The sequence below is a fragment of the Moschus berezovskii genome, chromosome 17, assembly GCF_049115385.1.
Source record: "Moschus berezovskii isolate FMDL1 chromosome 17, NW_MosBer_1.0, whole genome shotgun sequence".
NCBI classification, from domain to species: Eukaryota; Metazoa; Chordata; class Mammalia; order Artiodactyla; family Moschidae; genus Moschus; species Moschus berezovskii.
Genome location: NC_142476.1, coordinates 11,553,116 through 11,572,700, shown reverse-complemented (window position 1 = coordinate 11,572,700; position 19,585 = coordinate 11,553,116). Strand labels below are relative to the sequence as shown.

Sequence of the window (19,585 nt, the reverse complement as noted above, 5' to 3'; positions counted from 1 at the left end):
CCCCAGAATAAGCCCCTCGCGCACCGCAGCTCCTCCCCAGCTTCCTGCCCCAGACCCCGCCGGCCTCCCCATCTCTGTGGCTCCTGTCCCGATGGCCCCGCAGCGGAGACGCACCACACATGGTCCTGGGGTCTGGCTCCTTCTGCTTACCGAGCTTTCAGGGTTCACTCGTGTTGGACATGGCACTTTATTAGTCTCATGGCTGAACAGTATTGGCTTGTATGCAGACAGCACGCTGAGTTTATCCATCAGCAGCGGAGGGATATCTGTGCTGTTTCTGCTTTTGGCCTGCTGTGAACAACGCTGGTGGTGAGCATGTGTGTGTTTCGTGTGACAGGTTTGCGTGGACTGTGGCTGTGTGTCACCCAGGGCTGGGCTTGCTGGGTCGAAGGGTAACTCCGTGCTCAGCTGTTCAGGGACCGCCAGGTGGCCTTCCGGAGCGCTGCACCACCTGACGTCCCTCCAGCTGGGTATGAGGGGTCCAGCCTCTCCACCACCTCACTAACCTGTGGTGAGCTGACTTTTCCCGCACCCCTCCTAGCTGGGGTGAAGCGCTCCTCAGTGGCTTTGCTGACCTCAGAGGACACAGATTTGTTTCAGGAGACAAGGCGGCCTGCCCTCGAACCCCTGCCCTCTTCCTGACGCTCCTTCTCCAGAGTCGCCTCCTTATTCTTGTGGCTTCACTGTGGCTCCCATACCCGCCACCCCCAGATCCGCCTCCCAAGCCCAAGTCTCCCTCCTGAGCCATCCGCCTGACAGGTCACACTGGGTTGTCCTGGACCAGGAGGCCATTATCCCAGGTCCCCCAGCCCCCCACCCCACCCCCACGTCCCCCCAGTCCATCCTCCTCCAGACGGTTTAAAGCGTCACCATTTTTCCAGCCAACCGAGCTGGAAGTCCTGGGACCAGTCCCCCCTTGACCAAAACTTGTCCACTGTGCCAAGTGCGCGTAGACTTCACCTCCTCGTAGGCACCGCACCGCTCAGCCTCAGCCCAGGTCACGTCTTGCAGAACTGTCTCCCTGCACACAGGCTGACTGGCCCCTCCCGCGTAAACGTGTGCCTTTCCGTCGCCTGTCCTGTGAGGCCCATGTGTGCAGTCTGGGGTCTGCAGTGACCTGGCCCCAGGGCACGGTTCTGGGCTCGGCCTCTCCAGGTGCAAACCCCCAGGCGCGCTGTGCCCCGTCGGACTGTCCCATGGGAGCGTCCTTGCCCGCCTCCTGTCCCAGCCGAGCCTCTGCCGGGGGGTCCCTGAGAGGCTCCAGTCCCACTTCCTCCTGGCCCCCTCCCTTGCACGATGAATAGAGAGGCTCCCGTGTGCCACAACTAAACAAATAAGCTGAAAAACTAAGCGGGCCTCTACAGTACATCCCGGGCCCTCAGGCTCGGCCTGCTGGAGGCGGGCGTGGGGCTGCGGAGCCCTCGGAGGGCACAGGGCAAAGCCACTTGTTTGTTTCTACAAGCGCTTCCCCGGTTTCTCCAAAAAAGGGTTTGCTACAAGCTTCTCGCCATGAGTCACCAGACCGGTTGGCCAGAGACTCAGGTCCCTGAGGACCGCAGACACCAGGCCAGGCCTTCAGGGCCGAGGAGCCGCGGCCAGATCCTTGCTTCTACCCAGGAGGGGGCTCCAAACCGTCCTGGGGGCTGTCCTTCCCGAGGCCGGCCCAGTGCGGCTGTGGCCTCTGCCGACTGGAGCCCCCTCCCCTGCAGGGAAGCACCCAATGACAGCAGACGGGCCCCCCTTCTCTGTGAGGCTCCCGGAGCTCCTAGCAGGGGTCAGGCCCCAGTTTCCCAGGGCAGGTCTCCCTGCCCTGGTCGACAGTTTCTCTCTCTTTCATGGAGTGCAGGCACTGAGGACACTGGGCAGCCAAGGGGTAGAGCCTGCTGAAGTGCTCCGTGTGGGGGCCGAGCCGCCCCCTTTCCCAGAAGCTGCTCTCCGTCCCTCCACTCACAGGGCAGAGTGGATGCAGAGCTGCCCTGGCCGCAGGCTAGATGGTGTAGACGGTGCCCTGGGGCGCAGGTCCACAGCTTCCCACCCTCCCGGGATGTAAAGACGAACTGTTTACACTGGCCTAGGAGGCGGTGCCCACGCCCCTCCAGCCCTTCTGGGAGGCCCGGTATTTATCACTGACTTCCTAGTCGCTGGAGCTGGGCCAGGCAAGGGTTGGGTTCCAAGGAGGGTCCCGGCACAGTGCGGCCAGCTGCGTGATGGGGGTCACCGGCCACCTCTGTCCCTACCCACCCCCCACCCCTGGCCTAAGGCATCTCGGGTTCTGCTTTTTTCCTCTTTTTCTATGAAATCGAAATATTTATTTGACTGCACTGGGTCTTAGTTTTGGCAAGTGGGTTCTAGTCCCCAAGTCAGGGATTGAACCCAGGCCCCCTGCTTTGGGAGAGCAGAGCCTCAACCACTGGACCACCAGGGATGTCTTGGAAACGGAAATATTTAAAGGCAATTTATTTTGTGTGTGAAACAACTTTTTTTCCCCAATCATAAAAATAATTCAGACCTTATCTGTTCGTTTGGGAAAATGTTAGACGGCCAGCTTCTAATACACACCAGACAAACCCGGCGGAACTCAAGGGCTGCGCTGAGACCCCTCCCGGTTAAGGTTGGGGTGAGAGTTTATCAGCAAAGAGGAGCAGGAGCCTTCCGAGCAGCGGGCGCAGCTCTGCAGAGGCCCAGCTCGGTGCCCTCCGCGGCAGCGGCGGCAAGTGGGGGTCACGGTTTCTCCCACAGGGGCTGGTGGGGGGCTGGCAGGTCTGTGCTCAGAGAGGCCCGAGGCTGCAGTGCAAAGCGGGACCTGGGGGAGGGCAGGCCTGGGACTGTCTGCAGTGACCCTGGTGAAGGCGACAGGAGCCTGGACCAGAGGTGCATGAGGCGGTCGGGGGATTGGGGGTTAGACAGTCGAGGTAGGACCTGGCTTTGGTCCAGCGATGCCACTTCTGGCTGCAGACCCAAGAGGAAGAAATTCTGAGTTCGGGCTCTTGGAGGGTCCCGGTCAGGCAGGTGACCCGTCCGTTTGGAAGGACCTCCGCCTCACTCTTGCCCACAAACCTTCCTCGGTGGTGATGGGGTGAGAACTGTGTCAGTGGAGGGGCGACTCCAGCCCAGAGGGGAGCCCCCCGGGAAAGCAGCGGGAAGCCAGCCGGCGGTCGCCTGACCTAGGGGTCCTGAGGGTCACAGGTCTCCAGTTTGGAAGGGCACACTTGGTCTCTCCCCGCTGCTCTGCCTTTGGGACAAAGCAGTAAAGGCTGAGCATGAAATGTCAGATGGAGTAAGGTAGCTGTCAGGGCCGGGCCTCTGGCCTTCCACTGTGCCTGGGGCAGCTCCTGTTAACAGCCTCCTTCACGGCTGTCCTGGCCTGGAGGCAGCTCTGAGCTACAAGCCCATCTCTGCCTCCCAGCTCCCACCTCCCCCCAGCTCCGAACGTCCTGGAGGCTGGGGCCTAGCTGACCCAGGGCTTCTGGGCTTCTGCTGGGCTAGGCCTGCTTGGGGGAGGCCGTGAGGAGCGCAGTGGCCCCCTCACTGTCCGAGTCTCCACAGGATGGCGGGCCCTCGGGGCCTCGCCCAGCAACCCGCCTCACTCTGCCCACATGTCAGACCCATGGCCTCGGCGTCTCTGGGCTGCAGGATGGCGTGGCTGGGAAGGTGGGTCAGGGTCCTCAGGACTGACCACCCAGCCCCGGTCATCCCGTGCTCGGCCCTCCTTATGCACACAGGCCCTTGGCGTTTCTGTCTCAGCGCCCCGCAGTGTGGGAAAACTAACACGGGAGGCGGAGATCAGGGCACAGACCCACTCCTGCAGCAGCTGAACAAGGAGCCCCATGGCTTCCAACCTTCGTTCCCACTGGGCTGCGTCTCCCTCTTGCCAACCTACCTTAGCAGAGGCCGTGGGCACCCTCCCTGGTCTAGCAGAGGCCGTGGGCACCCCCCCCCGGTCTAGACGAGGCCGTGGGCACCCACCCCGGGTCTAGACGAGGCCGTGGGCATCCTCCAGTCTAGCAGAGGTTGTGGACACCCCCCAAGTTAGACGAGAAATCCAGGGGGACCAGGGATGTGACTGTCCCCAACGTGTCCCCTACCCTTCGGCTCCCGCCCTGCCATCCCTATACCCCGGGGCTGGGCCTGGTGCCCAGCACAGAGCTGACCCTCCGTGTCCCAATCTTGGGAGCCCAGGTGCGTCCTGTGCTTTGGCCACTCCAGGAAGGGTGGCAAAGAGGCAGGAGATCTGAGCTTGACTGCCAGCTCCCCTCACTCCCCTCCTCCAACATGCCATCCGCAGAATCTGGAAAATGTTAGTACCAGCCCCCGGAGCCTGCTCACCCTGCACACACTCTGTCCCGCAATGGCAAGTACCCTGTGTTTATCTCTGAGGCTCTATGGTGACACGACGGTCGTTCAGGCAGACACAGGCTCATGGGGACAGTGCAGCCCGAGACCCTCAGGGAGGCCGTCCCAGGTGAGGCCCCCGAGTGTCCTCCTGCTGAGCCTGGAGCTCAGCTCACTCTGCCCGCTTGGACAGACAGCTGGACAGAGTGCTCGGGAGTAGCTGGACGGACAGCTGGCCTCAAGGCCTCAGTGCAGAGTTTGGGAAACGGGACGCTGGGTGGAGGGGAAGAGGTTCAGACCCAGGGCTGGAGGCCCGGCCTCCACGGGGACCGTGTGGTCTCGGGCTTCAGCTTCATCTTGTGCGAACTGGGGATGACGACAGCCTCACGGAGCCGCGCTGGGGCGGGGGCAGCCGCCATCTGGACAGCAGGTGTCGGAGGCTCCCTGGCTGAGGGTTCGGAGAGCAGGGGGTGGGTGAGACAATGCCCTCTACAGACATGACCGAAGCTGGGAATGACCGAGGTCCTCACTGGCAGGACGCTGGGGCCCCCCATCCCAGCCAGGCAGTCCCCAGGCAGCCCTGCTGAGCCCAGCCCCTCCAGGGCGGCCCCTCTGAGCTCCTCACCCGCGGTCCCCGGGCTCAGAGCCTGCCAGGTTCCAAGAGGCTCTCCTCTATGCCCAAGGGGCGCGTGCTCCAGGGCAGGCCCACGGGCGGGGCCAGCACGCGGCCCGTCCACCCACAGGTGGCAGACTGGGCCTGAGCCCTCCCCCAGGTCCATGTGGACTGCTAGGGGACGATGCCCCCAGCCGTCCTCCTGACAGGCCCTGAGCCGGTGTGGCCTCATGCCGGGAGCTGGGAACGCAGGGCATCCCTGGCCTCAGACAGTGAGGGAAGGCTCCGTGCCCCTACAGCGTGGGGCCCAGAGCCCAGCCAACCATGGAAACCCCACTCTCCGCCCTGCTCACGGGGGCCAACCAGCCGCCAGTTACGGGCTGGAGCTGAGCACGTGTACAAGCCCTGAGTGCCCCAATTATGCTTCCAAGGAGAGCGCCCGCCTTCCCTGGGGTCCCCCAGCTCCAAGCCGGATCGGGTTTCCTGCAGAGCCAGCAAACATTGCCTGTGCACCAGGCAGTTTTCTCCACAGCCCCCGGGCCTGTGGCGTTCTCCGGGAAGCTCAGCTGTGGCAGAGCCACAGTTCAGTCCAACGAGCTGGCCTCAGCCTCCCTTGAGGCTCCTGCCCACAGACCCTCAGGGACACGGGCACCGCCGACCCCTGACCCCCAGTCCCAGGAGCACCCTGAGGAGCTTCCCCCAAGGCAGCGGACTCCCCCGGAACTGAACTTCAGGAGAACCCAGGTTCCTGTGCCTGTAGAAAGCAAGGGGGCTGGAGGGGGTGAGCCCCCCAGGTCCCTACAAGTCCCCGCCAGTGCTCCCCCATCCTGTGGTCACATCAGCCCTCTAAGGGAGCTGCCCTCCCGGGGACCAACAGGGCCCCCAGCCCGTGGCCAGCTCCCCCCGTCCTGCCCTCCCTTGTAGACGGCCCTGACAGCTGCAGGGACTGACGCTGGGGGGTCCTCAGGGGCCAGAGCCTCACAGGAGAATGGGGGGGGCAGACACAAGCCCAGCTGTGAGACCCCGAGGGGCTGGCGGGGACGGCTGGGGCAAGATAGGAGGGAGAGCTAGGGGATTTGAGCATGGAGCAGGAAGGCCCCCGGGTGCTTTCCCAGGGCGATGGAGCCGGAAGCAGCCCAGGAGGAGAAAGGCTGACATCTAAGGGGCCCTGCCCCACCCTGAGGCTGTCAGCACCCCCAGGACTTTGGCGAAGACTGGGGACAGAGCAGCTGGCAGTCGAGTCCCTGCCCCTAGTCCGGATGCTCCTGACAGACCCTTAGGCCCCTGGCAGCCCTGGGGACACAGACCGTCTGGGCAGCATCGCTGGTCTTGCTGTGAGGGAGGAGCAGTGGTCACCCGCCCCCTTCTAGGTGAGCAGAGCTGGTCCTGCCCCGCTGCGCCCCCCACCCGCTTTCAAATGTTTCCCGGGCTCTCCTCCCTCGGGGGCCTGCAGACTCCTCCTGTAGGTGCCTCGGGCCAGGACTCCTCCTCCTCAGGTGACAGGTCACAGGAAGGACAGCAGACCTGGGCTTGCAGGGGACGGGTGGGTGGCCAGGCCTGAGTGAGTTCGGAGACGGAGGAGGGCTTGGCCTTTGCCCCCGGGATCTCACCTCTAGGGACCTCCTGACAGGCTCCCTCTGTCTCCCGCTTTGGCAGCGCAAGTGGGAAAGGCTCTCCCTGTCCAATCAGACAAGACCCCAGGAAATAGGGCAGGTGGGGGCCCGAGGTGGGGGACTGCCACTGCCTCCCACCTGCCAGAGACCTGTTGCCAGATCCCAGCCAAGCGAAGGCGCAGAGCAAGGGCCTGAGACTTGGGAGCCAGGAGCTGCTTCTGACCCTGACCCTGACCCCCCTGCAGGCCTCTGCCACACTTAACAGGGCCTCAGAGTTTTTCCGAGGTCATCCCTTCCACGCTCCTGTCTCCATGAGGAAGTCCCAAACCACCCCCGTGGCTTCCCTCGACCCGAAAGCGTCACTGCCTAGCCTCGTCCAGAGGCCTGTGGACCTTCGCCCATGGAGGTCCGGTCCCCCCACCCCACCCTCCCAGTGGAGGGGTCCAGGGCAGAAGCACAGCAGGATGCACCCTCAGCTATGGGCTGGTTTCCCCTCAGATAAGCAGGGAGGAGCTGCTGCCCAGAAACCAGCCCTGCAGGGCGCAGGCCACTTTTCCTTTTAAGGCAGCATCTGCGCCCTCAGCCCCAGCCCCACTCATTCCTGACTGTTTGGAGGAAATGATGATTAATCAGCACCCCCTCCCAACCCGCCTGTTTTTCATTAGGTTCTTTTTAAAGGGCTGGCGCACCCCTTCTGGAGCAGACACACAGCAGGTCCCAGCCCACGAGGTGTGGGGGAGCCCATGAACACAAAGGGAGGGGGAAGGGAGGGCCAGAAGGTGGATGTGCTGGGGGCGGGTGTGGGCACCAGGAGGCAGGCTCACCCCTGCCGGCAGCGGGGCTGTGGGCCTTTGCCCCCCACCCCCTGGGGAAGGTCGGAGATTACATCAACTTGGGGGCTGCCAGTGAGCCAGGCTGCAGGCTGAGTTCTCCAAACACGGGGTGAAACCGGCCAAGCTATCTCTCTGGATCCCCAGGTCCCCCTAGGTGAGGCCCGTGAGCACCGTGGGAACCCTGGGGGCAGTGAGCAGTGGGGCTGCCCCTCTGGGGGCCTCACCTCCGTCTGGGGCCTCAGCCCAGCTCTTCGCGAGGACAGCATCCGTGATGGAGCCACTCTGAACCTGGGGGGCCGAGGGGCTACCTGGCCAGGCTGTAGGTGGGTGGTCTGAGCGTCCTAAAAGGGTGACCACGGACACCACACACACAGACCACGCCCCTCGCCCGCCTGTATGGGCAAGCTTCTTTCCTCCTTTTGAATCAAGGCATGGTCACACCTGTCCTGCCCAGGCCGAAGCTGCTCGAAAGGGTCACCTGGTTCCAGGAGCCCAAGAGTGAGTGGGTGGGTGGGTGGGGGGCCAGGCTGTGCGCTGACCCAGGCCTGCCGGGCAGGAGGAGGGAGTGTGCATTCCAAGGCCCTGGCTTACCAGTCCCCGCGCCCCGCAGAGAAGCCAAGGATGCCGGCTGCTAAATACACCCTGGGCCAGTCCCCGAGGGCTGTGCTCGAGGCCCAAGCACACACAGTTTCCATAGGACCGAGCAGTACCCCCTGGGGGTGTGGCAGGGTGGGGAGGCTCAGAAGGCTGTGGTGGGCTTCCGGCCCCCCAGCTCCTAGAGATAGCACACCTCCCAGCAGTCTGACTGTCGTCCCCCTGCTAAGGGCATGGGGCATCCAGGGTGTCAGCTGCTCTGGAGCTGATCACACTCGAATAGTAAGCCTAATTACTAGGCAACTCAGCTGCTCCCACGCCTCTCAGAATAAGGTGCTGACTTCATGCCCCAGCCTCCAGCTCAGCACAGCGGCCCCCCACGCTGCCCATCTCAGCAGGATCTGGTGGATCCCAGGCTCCTCACGGACAGCGGTGGTCCTTAGCAAAGTCCTTACTGGGAAAAGAAGGGAAATAACGTGGGCTTCTCAAAAAGCCACATATACGTGATATAAAGGGACATCCCATATTGTTACCGTCAGGCCAGTCTTCAGGTTGTAAATAACCAACCCCTGAAAACTTGGCAACGTCTACACAATTTTTTTTTGAAAGATGTCGTATGCACTTGGTTTGCTTTTAAAATACGTACATAAAAACTTAATAAGGTCCCCTAGAGAAGGAAGAAGGCAATGGCAAGCCACTCCACTACTATTGCCTAGAAAACCCCATGGATGGAGGATCCTGGTGGGCTGCAGTCCGTGGGGTCGCTAAGGGTCGGACACAACTGAGCGACTTCGCTTTCACTTTTCACTTTCACACATTGGAGAAGGAAATGGCAACCCACTCCAGTGTTCTTGCCTGGAGAATCCCAGGGACGGGGGAGCCTGGTGGGCTTCCGTCTATGGGGTCATGCAGAGTCGGACACGACTGAAGTGACTTAGCAGCAGCAGCAGAGAAGAAAATGGCAACCCACTATAGTACTCTTGCCTGGAAAATCCCATGGACAGAGGAGTCTGGTGGGCTACAGTCCATGGAGTCACAAAGAGTCAGACACAACTGAGCGACTTCACTTTCTCTTCATAAGGTCAGGTGGTTCAGGAGGTTAACTTCCTTCAGGTAGGAATGCTGGTCATGACAGATTTGATTTTCTGTGGATTCTGTTATCTTGGGCACTGCCAGGTCGGTCGTTTGTCGTTTGAGGTCACGCTGAGTCCACACTTGTGGCGTTCTCTGCAGCTTGTCTGGGTCAGCGTGAGAGGTGCTGGGCTACAGCTGGGTGGGCTGTCCCCTTGCGCCCTGTGGACGGACTGGCTGTTCCCGTTTTCTACTCTGGATTCTGACAAGCATCTCCTGATGAAGGTGCTTCATGACAGCTCTGGTGGAAACTTCTAAACAATAAAATACACGTCGCAAACGGAAAACAAACAAAAACAGGGCCTGGGAACTGCGGTCTTGGGATGCACCCCTTCCCTCCTCTGGCCCCAGGCCCGGGTTGCCACACTGCTGGGGCCTCGTGGGGACTCTGGGGCCTAGAGCCCCCCCAGCTCCTAGAGCTGGGCAACCCTGGAGAGCACCTTCCAGGGCTGAGACAGGAGGGGTGGCGACCATGCCTTGACTCAAAATGGAGAGGTGCTCGAAAACACACGCTTCTTTATCGCTGGCCTATTTCTGTGAAGTGAGGCTGGCAGGCAGGGTCTGCAAACATCCCTGGGAAAACAAAGGATGATCAGGCCTTTGTTGCTCTCTCCAACCATTTTTTCATTTGGAAGGGTCTTGGCTGTGAAACCCCAGGACCTGAGACTCACTTGACCTCCTGGGAGCCGGGCAAGGCCCCAGGGCTCCTGCCCAGAGCACAGGAAGCAAGGGTGCCCATGAACCCAGAGATCAAGACAACTTATGCGTGAATGAATACTGTAAAAAATCAAGTGTCATGCAAAAAATCCCAAGATGGACAAAAATGTAAAATCTCAAGGAAACACAGCCGCAGCCTTGAGGACATTCCCCTTTGCCTCAGGTTCCAGCAAGGCTGATCAGGTCCCCTGTCCCAGCCGCCCGAGACAGGGAGGGCAGCTCTGGGCCCGAGGTCTGGGGACGAGGGCTGCGTCCCCCAGGGATCCCTCTGGGGCCTCACAAGCCAGGGCTCTGAACCCGTTATCAGCGGGGGCTCCGCACACGACACCAGCCACACAAGGCGCTGTCAGTGGGGAACGCCTGAGAGGTCCCCACGCCGTCCCTGGGCTCCTTCCTCTCTCTCTCTGCAGCCAGCTCCTCATGTTTATTTTTCTTTTCTGCACTCTTAGGAGGGCAAGCAAGTGGAGACCAGGACAGATGCAAAAAAGGGAGAAGACAAGGGCAGAGAAGCTGGCAAGAAGCCCTTGGGCCCCAGACGGGACTCAGACCTGGGGAAGGAGCCCAAGAAGGGTAGCATGAAGAAAAGCGTCTCAAGGGACAAGGATGAAGCTGACAGCAGGAGTGCAGAGAGGCCCAAGGAGGAGAAGCTCGTCAGGGGCCTGGAGAAGGGCCGGGTCAGGGCTGTGGTGGACAAGAAGGAGGCCGGGAAGGAGGGGTCGGCTGCCCCCCGAAAGGACGAGGAGAAGCAGAGTGTGAGCAGAGACAAGGGCAAGAAGGGTGAGCAGCCTGAGGCGGCGAGCAAGACGGTGGCGCCTGAGAAGGCCAAGGGGCCGCGAACCCGCGAGGATGCCCGGGTGGAGGCCCAGGAGCCGAAGGGGGGACACCGGGACAGGGCCGCCAGGCCGGAGGATGAGAAGGCCAGGAAGGAGGAGCCCCGTGAGGCAAAGACCCCCCAAGAAGACAGCAAGACCCCAGCACCAGAGAAACCTGCTCCTGGTGCCCCCGCGAAGCCTGCCGATGGGCCCGCCAAGGCTGAGGAGGAGGCGGCCCCCAGCATCTTCGACGAGCCCCTGGAGAGGGTGAAGAGCAACGACCCGGAGGTGACAGAGGTGAATGTCAACAACTCGGACTGCATCACCACTGAGGTCCTGGTGCGCTTCGCTGAGGCGCTGGAGTTCAACACGGCCGTCAAGGTCTTCGCCCTGGCCAACACGCGGGCGGATGACCACGTGGCCTTCGCCATCGCCATCATGCTCAAGGCCAACAAGACCATCACCAGCCTGAACCTGGACTCCAACCACATCACCAGCAAAGGCATCCTGGCCATCTTCCGGGCCCTGCTGCAGAACAGCTCTCTGACCGAGCTCCGCTTCCACAACCAGCGCCACATCTGCGGCGGCAAGACGGAGATGGAGATGGCCAAGCTGCTCAAGGAGAACACCACGCTGCTCAAGCTGGGCTACCACTTCGAGCTGGCCGGGCCCCGCATGACCGTCACCAACCTGCTCAGCCGCAACATGGACCGGCAGCGGCAGAAGCGGCTGCAGGAGCAACGGCAGGCGCAGGAGGCCCAGGCAGGAAAGGCGCTGCTGGAGGTGCCCCAGGCCCAGCCCCCCGCCCGGGGCTCCCCCAGGCCCTCCCTGCAGCCACCCCCCAAGACTGCTCCCAAGAACTCGCCAGGCAAAGGGGGTGCCCCGGCCGCGCCCCCCCCACCGCCGCCACCCCTGGCGCCCCCACTCATCACGGAGAACCTGAGGAACTCACTGTCTCCGGCCACCCAGCGGAAGATGGGCGACAAGGCCCTTCCTGCCCAGGAGAAGAACTCCCGGGACCAGCTGCTGGCAGCCATCCGCTCCAGCAACCTCAAGCAGCTCAAGAAGGTGGGCGCTGGGCCTGACCGTGGGGCGAGGCTGGGGGGTGGACCTGCACCCCCTCCAGGGCGTCTGTCTATCCTCCCGGGAACTTCCTCTAGCCCATCCCCCTGTTTCTCCCGTAAGTGGAGAAGCACCTTCAGACCCTTCCTCGAAGTCTCCCCGTTCCCCAGTCCCACGTGGCCTTTGCTCTCCTAATCCCCTCTTAGAACCAGTCAGGCCCTAGGGGTCAGGTTACCTCAAATGTCTTCAAAAGACAGTCCGTCCCTGGAGAGCCGGCTTCTCAAAGCTCAGCCCTGCCGGGTGGCAGAGTCAAGACCCTCCTTCAGGCTGACCCTGCCCCTCCCGACCAGGTCCCTTCTGAGACACAGTGCAACCTCGACTGTTCCCCCAGTCATTGGATGGCATCAGGTTTTTACAGAAAAGGGAAACGGCCTTCTCTGCCTGCAGCTCCTCTGTTTGAGAGCCCAGGAAGAGAGGAGGGCGAGGCATTCCAGGGCCCCCTGTGGCCCCCTCCTCTAAGCCGTCTGCTCTGCCCTGACAGGTGGAGGTGCCCAAGCTGCTGCAGTAGGACCGGGCTGCAGGCGCCACCCGCCACGCCACGCCTGCCCCACTTCCCAGGGCCACACGGACCCCGCCCGCCACGCCAGCTGCCCTGCTCTGGACATCCCTGCCCTGCTCTGGGGGAGCTGGAGGCCGCGGCCGCTCCACGCCAGCTACCCTGCTCTGGACATCCCTGCCCTGTTCTAGGGGAGCTGGAGGCCGCGGCCGTTCCACGAAGGGTACCTTCTCCCCTCGCTTCTTGTCTCTGACGCTCCCCACCACCGTCTCATCCTGGAGCTGGCGGTTCTGGACGAGAAGAGTCCTACTAGCAAATGACGGAGAAGACAACACTCCTGGAGCCTGGGTGGCCGGCCCGCTGCCAAAGGCCTAGGAGCCGGGAGGGGGGTCCCTCAGGGGTCATGCGACCCATGGGCCCACTGCCCCCAGGGCCAGGATTCAGGCCTCTGAGGAGCCCTGGGGGCAAGGCCGCTGGGCTGGTGGCTCCCTGTGTGGGGTGAGAATGTAAGACTGGAGGGCCAAGGGCCTGGGGGAGAGGGCGGAGGGGCAGCGGATACCCCAAACCCCTCCCGCTAAGCAGAGGACTTGAGGGGCGCGGCCTGGTGGGGGGTGGGCTGCGGCAGGGGGAGAGGACAGACAGCCGCTGGACCTGAAAGCTGGATGCCAAAGCAGACGTTCCCTCACACTCACCTGCTGCTGTACGGATAGCTGTGACCTGTCCTCCGTGAGATTTTATAATATATAGGAGCCTTCGCCTGTGAGTGGCCGTGCCCACCTGGGTGATGTCCCCAGAGTCCAGGCGCTCACCCTGCTCGGGAAACGCAGGCTCCCCGCTGCCACACTGGAGCTCCTCGCAGGGGCCAGACTCAGCCAGGGGGTCCTGCCCCTGGGCGCAGCGCCGAGGCGGGTGGCGGAGCCAGGGCCTCGATGGCCACAAGAGGCGAGCGGTTCGCGCCGCTTCGCGCCTCCCGGTGAGGGATGGGGACCCGCGCCTCGAGCGGTCCCGGTCAGGAGAGCCGAGGGTGACGTGCCCCCGGGCCCGCCTCCCACTGCCCGGACGCCAAGGGCGCCTCTGCACTCTGGAGCCGCCGCCGGGCCCGGGGCCTCGTCCCCCGCGTCCACCACGCGCCCGACCCGGGAGACCAGTCAGGGCCTGCGGCGACGCCTGCACGCGGCCGCCGCCCCCGCCCGTCGGTCCGACAGCGACGGCGGACGACTCCCGCCGGACCACACGGCCCCGCGCGGCGCCCAGGGCCTCGAGCCCGCGCCGGGCCGCCGCTCCAGGGCGCCGCGCTCCCGAGGGGACCAGCCCGCACGCTGAGCCCCGGGTGGGCGCGGGGGCCAGGCCCCGCCCTCCGCGCGCCCGCCGCCGGCGTCGCCCCGCCCCGCCCCGCCCCGCCCCGCCCGCGCCGGCGCTGACGTCCCCCCCACGCTCCGCCCGCGCCGGCGCTGACGTCCCCTTCACGCCCCTCCGCCGCCGGCGCTGACGTCACCCTCACGCCCCGCCCGCGCCGGCGCTGACGTCACCCTCACGCTCCGCCCGCGCCGGCGCTGACGTCACCCTCACGCTCCCTCCGCTGTCGGCGCCGACGTCACCCTCACGCTCCCTCCGCCGCCGGCGCTGACGTCCCCTTAACGCCCCTCCGCCGCCGGCGCTGACGTCACCCTCACGCCCCGCCCGCGCCGGCGCCGACGTCACCCTCACGCTCCGCCCGCGCCGGCGCTGACGTCACCCTCACGCTCCCTCCGCCGCCGGCGCTGACGTCCCCCTCACGCCCCCATCCCAGGTCCCCCTCCCCCGCGGCCCCCGCAGGTCGATGACGTTACCCGTCCCTTCCCTGCCCCGACCCGCAGGAGAATGACGTCCCCCTCCCCTGTTCCTACCCCTCCCCCTGCCGGCGCTGACGTGCCCCTCACCTCCCCCTCCGCCGCCTCTCCCCGCCGGCCGATGATGTCACCCTCCCCCGCCCCGCCCGCCGCGGCGCTGACGTCCCCCTCCCCGCGGCCCCCGCAGGTCGATGACGTCACCCGTCCCCTCTCTGCCCCGCCCCCGCAGGAGAATGACGTCCCCCTCCTCGGCGGCGGCGCGGCGCCCCCTGGCGGAGACGCGGACGGAGGGCGGGCGGCTGCACCGGGCGCGGCCCGCCCCGCGGGAAGGCCGGGGTGGCGGCGGGGGCCGCCCGCGGATCAGCCGTGTTGAGGGGAGGGGTCGCTAGGCGGGGCCGCAGCCCTGGCTGACGCGCCCGGATCCAGACCTGGGCCGGGCTCCCCAGCCGCCGCACGCTCTCCGCACCCCGCCCGGGGCCGGCGGAGCGCCAGGCCCAACCAGCCCGCGGGAAGAGCGCCCGGGCAGGGGCGGCGTGTACGGCCCGTGGGCTCCGGGCTGCAGGGTCCCTCGGCCCGCTCGCTGTCGCAGGAGCCCGGCCCAAGGCCGCTCAGGCGGCGCCTCTAAGAGGCGAGATCCGAACGCGGGCCAGCCACCAGGACCACCGGCCTGGGGAGCCAAGTCGGGGCGGCCCGCTAGGGAGGCAGCAGAGGGGCAGGCGCTGCCCGCCCCACCGGGCACACTTCTTCCGGCCTCTCCTACTCTGCCCATCCAGCTCCAGACTTTTTCTCCGGCTCCTGACCGCCCCCGCCCCCGCGCTCCCGGCCCTGACTGTACGTCTAGGCACCTGGGCCCTAGCCCGCTACCTGCCGTCCTCGTCTGGACTCAGGCTCCCCAGCACCGCAGGCCTCGCTGACTCCAGGATGCAGGCCACTGGACTTTGTGTGACACACTCCCCCTTCCACCTCCGCTTCCCACACCCCACAGCGTCCCTCCGAGCTGAGCAGGACCCCAGCTTATACTACTGCTGACCCAACCCCTGAGGGTCACGGCTCCTTCCACCCAACACCACCTTGTAGGGTGACTGCCAGTTTTCAGGGGTGCTGGGGGGAGCAGCTGTGCCCAGTCCCCAGGTGAAGGGTTGGGTCCCAGGAGAGGCCAGGGCGTTGCCCTGTTTACCAGCTAGACAGTGTGAGGGGCCTCCTCTCTGCTGCCACCACGTGAAAGCTCCACTCAAGCAACGTCTCCCTCTTTTTTCTTAAAATTCTCTTTTTTGCAGTGTTTTGCAGTTAATTGATTGGAAATGTTGGAGGGAGGGGGTGGGGGGCTCTGATTGGGATAAACTGCCTCCCATTCTAGACTATGGAGCAATTTCTAATTGGCCGTAGGCTGCTGACTTGAGGAAGCTCATTCTGGCAGGCATGGCCCTGCATTCATTAACATCTCATCTTTCAGGGAAACGCAGAAATCTTGTCCTGCAAACCTCCACCTCCCAGCTTCTGGACAGAGAGAGGGGCTGTCCAAACCTTGGGATGACCTGGTGACCCCTCTCCCAGCATGGGGGCAGAAGCTGTGGCCTTGAAGCCAGGACATACGCGGCCCACCTCTCGTCCCCATCGTCGGGAAAGGTGGACTTGCAGCACAAGCTTCCCCTCCACCCAGGTCAGGTCCAGGGGTAGAGGTCTGGCCCTGGCCCCAAAGCAGCCGGCCCAGAGTTCCCCCGCCCTTACCGTGAGAAAAGAGCCTCCAGCGGGCCCTGGGCGCGGGCCTGGCCGTCCAGACCAGGCCGCAGCACCCTGAGGCCTGAGGAAATGAAGGAGCCAGCAGGTTGCAGAGGGGCTGGAGGACTCGCAGATGGAGGGAAGGGAACTGAGAGAGGGCTTGGGAGGGCTTAGGGGCTTTCCAAGCTGACTTGGCGCTTTCTCCGCGTGAATTAAAGTCTATCGAGCTTCCTTTCTTGGACCTGTCACCAGGCCAGGGGGCAAGAGGGGACTGGCCCAACACAGCAGAGGCAGTGAAGAGGGCCTGTGATGGTCTCGTGTTTTGGGCGCCCCTGATGCTCCGAGGCCGCTGACAGCACCTGCCTGGCTGGGCTCCTCTCAGCCGCTGGTCCAAGGGAAGGCCCTCTGACGGGGAAGGGCAGCCCCAACAAGCTTCCCGTACCCCCGAAGCAGTGCCCCTATTCTATAGATGAGGAAGCGGAGACCCGGCAACCTTGGGAAACACACCTCGGTCAGTTGGTGGGGGACAAGCGCGAGTCCAAGTGTCTCAGATGCGAGGACGGAGGTGCCTCTCATACCGGACCCACGTGTGGAATCTGGGACGACGACGACCCGTCCCCGCGCGGTGGCAAGATCTGCCTCCCCAGCTCTGGCAGCCCTCCAGCCAGGGCTTCTGCCTGTGCTTGGGCACTGGCCCTGCCCTCCCCCGCAGAGTCAGGTGTGAACAGCCCAGCGGAGTTACGTCACCATGGCTTTAATCCCCCGGAGCGTGGCCCGTGGGGCAGCCAGGGGGACTTCTGCCCACGGCTGGTGGAGCCTCCCCAGCCCCCAGTCCACGGCAGACAAATAGAAGGGGCCCAGCCTTCCTGGCCCGGGGTCCTGGGAAGAGAAGGGCTGGAAGAAAGCAGGGGCCATGCAGGCTTTCCCGCCCTTCCCCCACCCGATAAAAATAGTCCGTGTGTCCCAGGCCCTCCCCACCCGCCCCTCAGTCACGGCCAAGTTCCAGCTCAGCTCCTGTTCCTCCTCCCTGGGGCTCCGTTCCCAGAAGGTCTCAGGGCACAGCTGAGCCTGGGGCCTGGCAAGCAGATGCCCCTGCCCACCTCCTGAGGGATGGCAGAGACGCAGCTGGCTCCTCAGGCTCCGGGGTAGGAGGGCTGTGGTGGCATATACGGGGGAGGAGCTGTAAGCCAAGAAGACAAGGTGAGGGTCGGGGCGGCCCAGGAGGGCACGAAGGAACCCCGACCCAGGCTGCAGGACCCCCAGCGTTGAGCAGGCAGGAGGCGGGGCCCACTCACCTGCAGGGTTGTAGACAGGGGGTCCCGCCGGGTAGAGTGGATACTGGGCTGCAGGACCACTGGGTGGGTACATGAAGCCAGGCTGTGGGGGTGCAGGGCCGGCTTTGGGGTCCTGGGGGTATGGGTATACTGGCTGCACAGGGACGCCTGTCATGGGGATCTCCTGGCCTGGGTGGGGGACAAGGACCAACACTCAGGGCACCGCCTCTATGGGACGCCAGCCCCGCCCCTCTGGACCAGGGGGTCCTGCTGCCCCTGCCCCCAGACCCTGCTTGGCCGAGTCCGGCAGGGTGCTCAGAGGTGGCCCCTGATGGTTGGTCTGGGCTCAGCAGTGTGCCCGCTCAGGGTTTCAGAGACCTCCTGGGCCACACAGCACTGGCCTGGGGGGCGTCCCACATGGGCCAGGATATGGCCGCCCCAGCCTAGCAGAGCTGCCCCTGAGGGGTCCTCCCACACTGACCCCCACATGGGGCCACCATTCCCACACCCACCGGGCCTGGGCCTGTGTGCAGGCACACGGAGCGCACCCGATGTCGCTCGCACTCCAGGCCTGGCACACGTGTTTCCTGAGAGCCACGTGCACGCACACAGCACACGGTGCAGGTACATCCGTGTACCCAGGGTTCACACTTGTCCCTGCGCTCTCGCTTCTGGGGTGATGAGCGGGCAGGTGTGTGTCCAGAGGGGCCCGCTACGCCAACTAAATCTCCTGACCTCTGGTGCCCTCCAAGGGCACCCCCGCCCCTTCCCGCGCGGACAGAGGGACGGACGCACCTTCAAACGGGCTCTGCAGCTGCTGGCGCCGGCGATAGAGGTAGCAGCAGGAGCAGAGGAAGCAGCAGATGGTGGTGGCGACCACGGCCACGAAGAGGATCACGGCCGAGGCGATGCCCGCTATGGTCTTGGGACTTGGACAAAGAACAGGTCTCCTCACCTTCCAGCCTCACGCGGGGAGTCCTTGCCACGCAGACCACCATGCTGGCTTGGACCCCTGGCCAGAGAGATGCGGGGCTCTGCCCGCCCCGCTGGGGAGAGCTTCCAGACCGTGCTTCCCCGAAGGCTGGGCAGCCTCCTGAGGAATGGCCTCCCCGCAGGGGCTGAGGTGTGCACCCGAGTGCACGACGGAACAGCTTGGACTCCAACACAGGAGGCCTGACAGGCAGAGCTCTTTTCTCAAACCGTGCTCGGTCACTGTCTCCCCATACGTGTTCTGTATGTCAGCGCCCCCTTCTTCTAAAACAAGTTTGAAAGCCCCTTTTGTGTGCCCCCCTTAATGAGGAGGAAACAGTGACACATCGGGGATCTGTCCTCCCCAAGATCACACAGCTGGTGAGCGGCGGACTGGGGATTGGACCATTCCGGCCAGAGGCCGGCGCGCCGCTGGGTCCGGGGCTGCCCCTGCACCCGCCCTGCGCAGGCCCGGGCCGGGGGAGGGCCTGGCCCAGCCCGCGATGACCACATGACGGTCACCGGCCGGCCCCTCCTGGAGCTCCTGCGCCCTGGAGCTCCAGCCGCGCTTCGGGCCCAGGCAGGGTGTCAGCTGAGAGCGCGGAGGGGGCGGGGAAGGGAGGGCCGGCGCCCACCTGAAGGCCAGGCAGTGCTTCTGCTGCCTCTCGGTGATGAGCAGGCTCAGGTCCCGACAACAGTACCGCTGGTAGCAGGTCCCGCAGCAGAAGGTGAAGAATTCGCAGTTGAAGCCCGGATGCCAGGAGCCATTCCGGTCCAGGTACCACAGGCAGTCCTCACCAGCCAGAGCTGCGGGCAGCGGCGGAGGTGCCCAGTGGCCACCGGGCCGGGTCTCGAGCCGCCCCAGCCCCACTCCACTGCCCGGAGTGCCACCCTAGTCCCTGCGCCCGGAGGCCTCGGCCTCGACCCCCAGGGTCGGGACCCCGTCCAGCCCCCGCCCCCTCACCCCTCCCACGGCCCCTGAAGCGCCGAGGCTCCGCCGGGGTCTCCCGGGCGCCCCCGGCCCTTACCCAGCGGCGCCCCCAGCACCAGGAGCGCGGCGGCGGCGAGCGGCGCGGCCCCGCGGAGCCCGGCGGGCGGCATGGCGCGGCGAGCGCGGGGCACACAGGACGCCGCCGCCGCCGCCCAGCTGCGCGGGCCGCGCGCCCGCCGGCTCCTCTCCGCCTGCTCGGGGCGGGGCTCGCAGGCCTGCGCCGACCCCGCTCTCGCGCCCCGCCCGCCGGGCTCCGCCCCGGCCACGCCCCGCGCGGGGTCCGGGTCCGAGCCGCCCCCACGGCCCGCCCCGCGCCCGCGGCCGCTGGGCTCTGCTGCGGAGCGCCTGCTGGCCCTCGGCCCGCTGGCCGCCTGGCCCGTCGGCGTCCCCGCCCCCAGAAGCCCTGCTCCTGGTGCCACTTCCGAGCTCAGGCGCAGGGGCCACCCCTGACGCAGGACCTCCTCTGCCCAGCGTCCAGCAGGACGTCCTCCGGCGGCGGCGGCGGGGAGGAGAGTGGGGGGCCGGGAGTCACCCCGCCCC

At 65.1% G+C, this 19,585-nt stretch overlaps 2 protein-coding genes across 2 annotated transcripts in view; one reads left to right on the top strand and one right to left on the bottom strand.

The window, feature by feature from the left end:
• LMOD1 (leiomodin 1) overlaps positions 1-16,042 on the top strand; it is a 29,947-nt gene extending 13,905 nt beyond the window's left edge. Inside the window, exons 2-3 of the mRNA XM_055418889.2 lie at positions 10,283-11,713; positions 12,249-16,042. Of these exons, the coding sequence (XP_055274864.2) occupies positions 10,283-11,713; positions 12,249-12,275 (1,458 nt within the window). The 3' untranslated portion in view covers positions 12,276-16,042. The remainder of the gene's footprint in view (positions 1-10,282; positions 11,714-12,248) is intronic.
• A 503-nt stretch (positions 16,043-16,545) lies between these two features.
• On the bottom strand, positions 16,546-19,238 carry SHISA4 (shisa family member 4). Its single transcript, XM_055418890.2, has 5 exons — positions 19,083-19,238; positions 18,690-18,861; positions 17,881-18,014; positions 17,107-17,274; positions 16,546-16,991 (listed from the first exon to the last, which is right to left on the bottom strand). Exons 1-5 carry the CDS (start codon positions 19,153-19,155, stop codon positions 16,945-16,947), a joined length of 594 nt encoding a protein of 197 aa, XP_055274865.2. The 5' UTR covers positions 19,156-19,238; the 3' UTR covers positions 16,546-16,944.
• Positions 19,239-19,585: the final 347 nt, after the last annotated feature.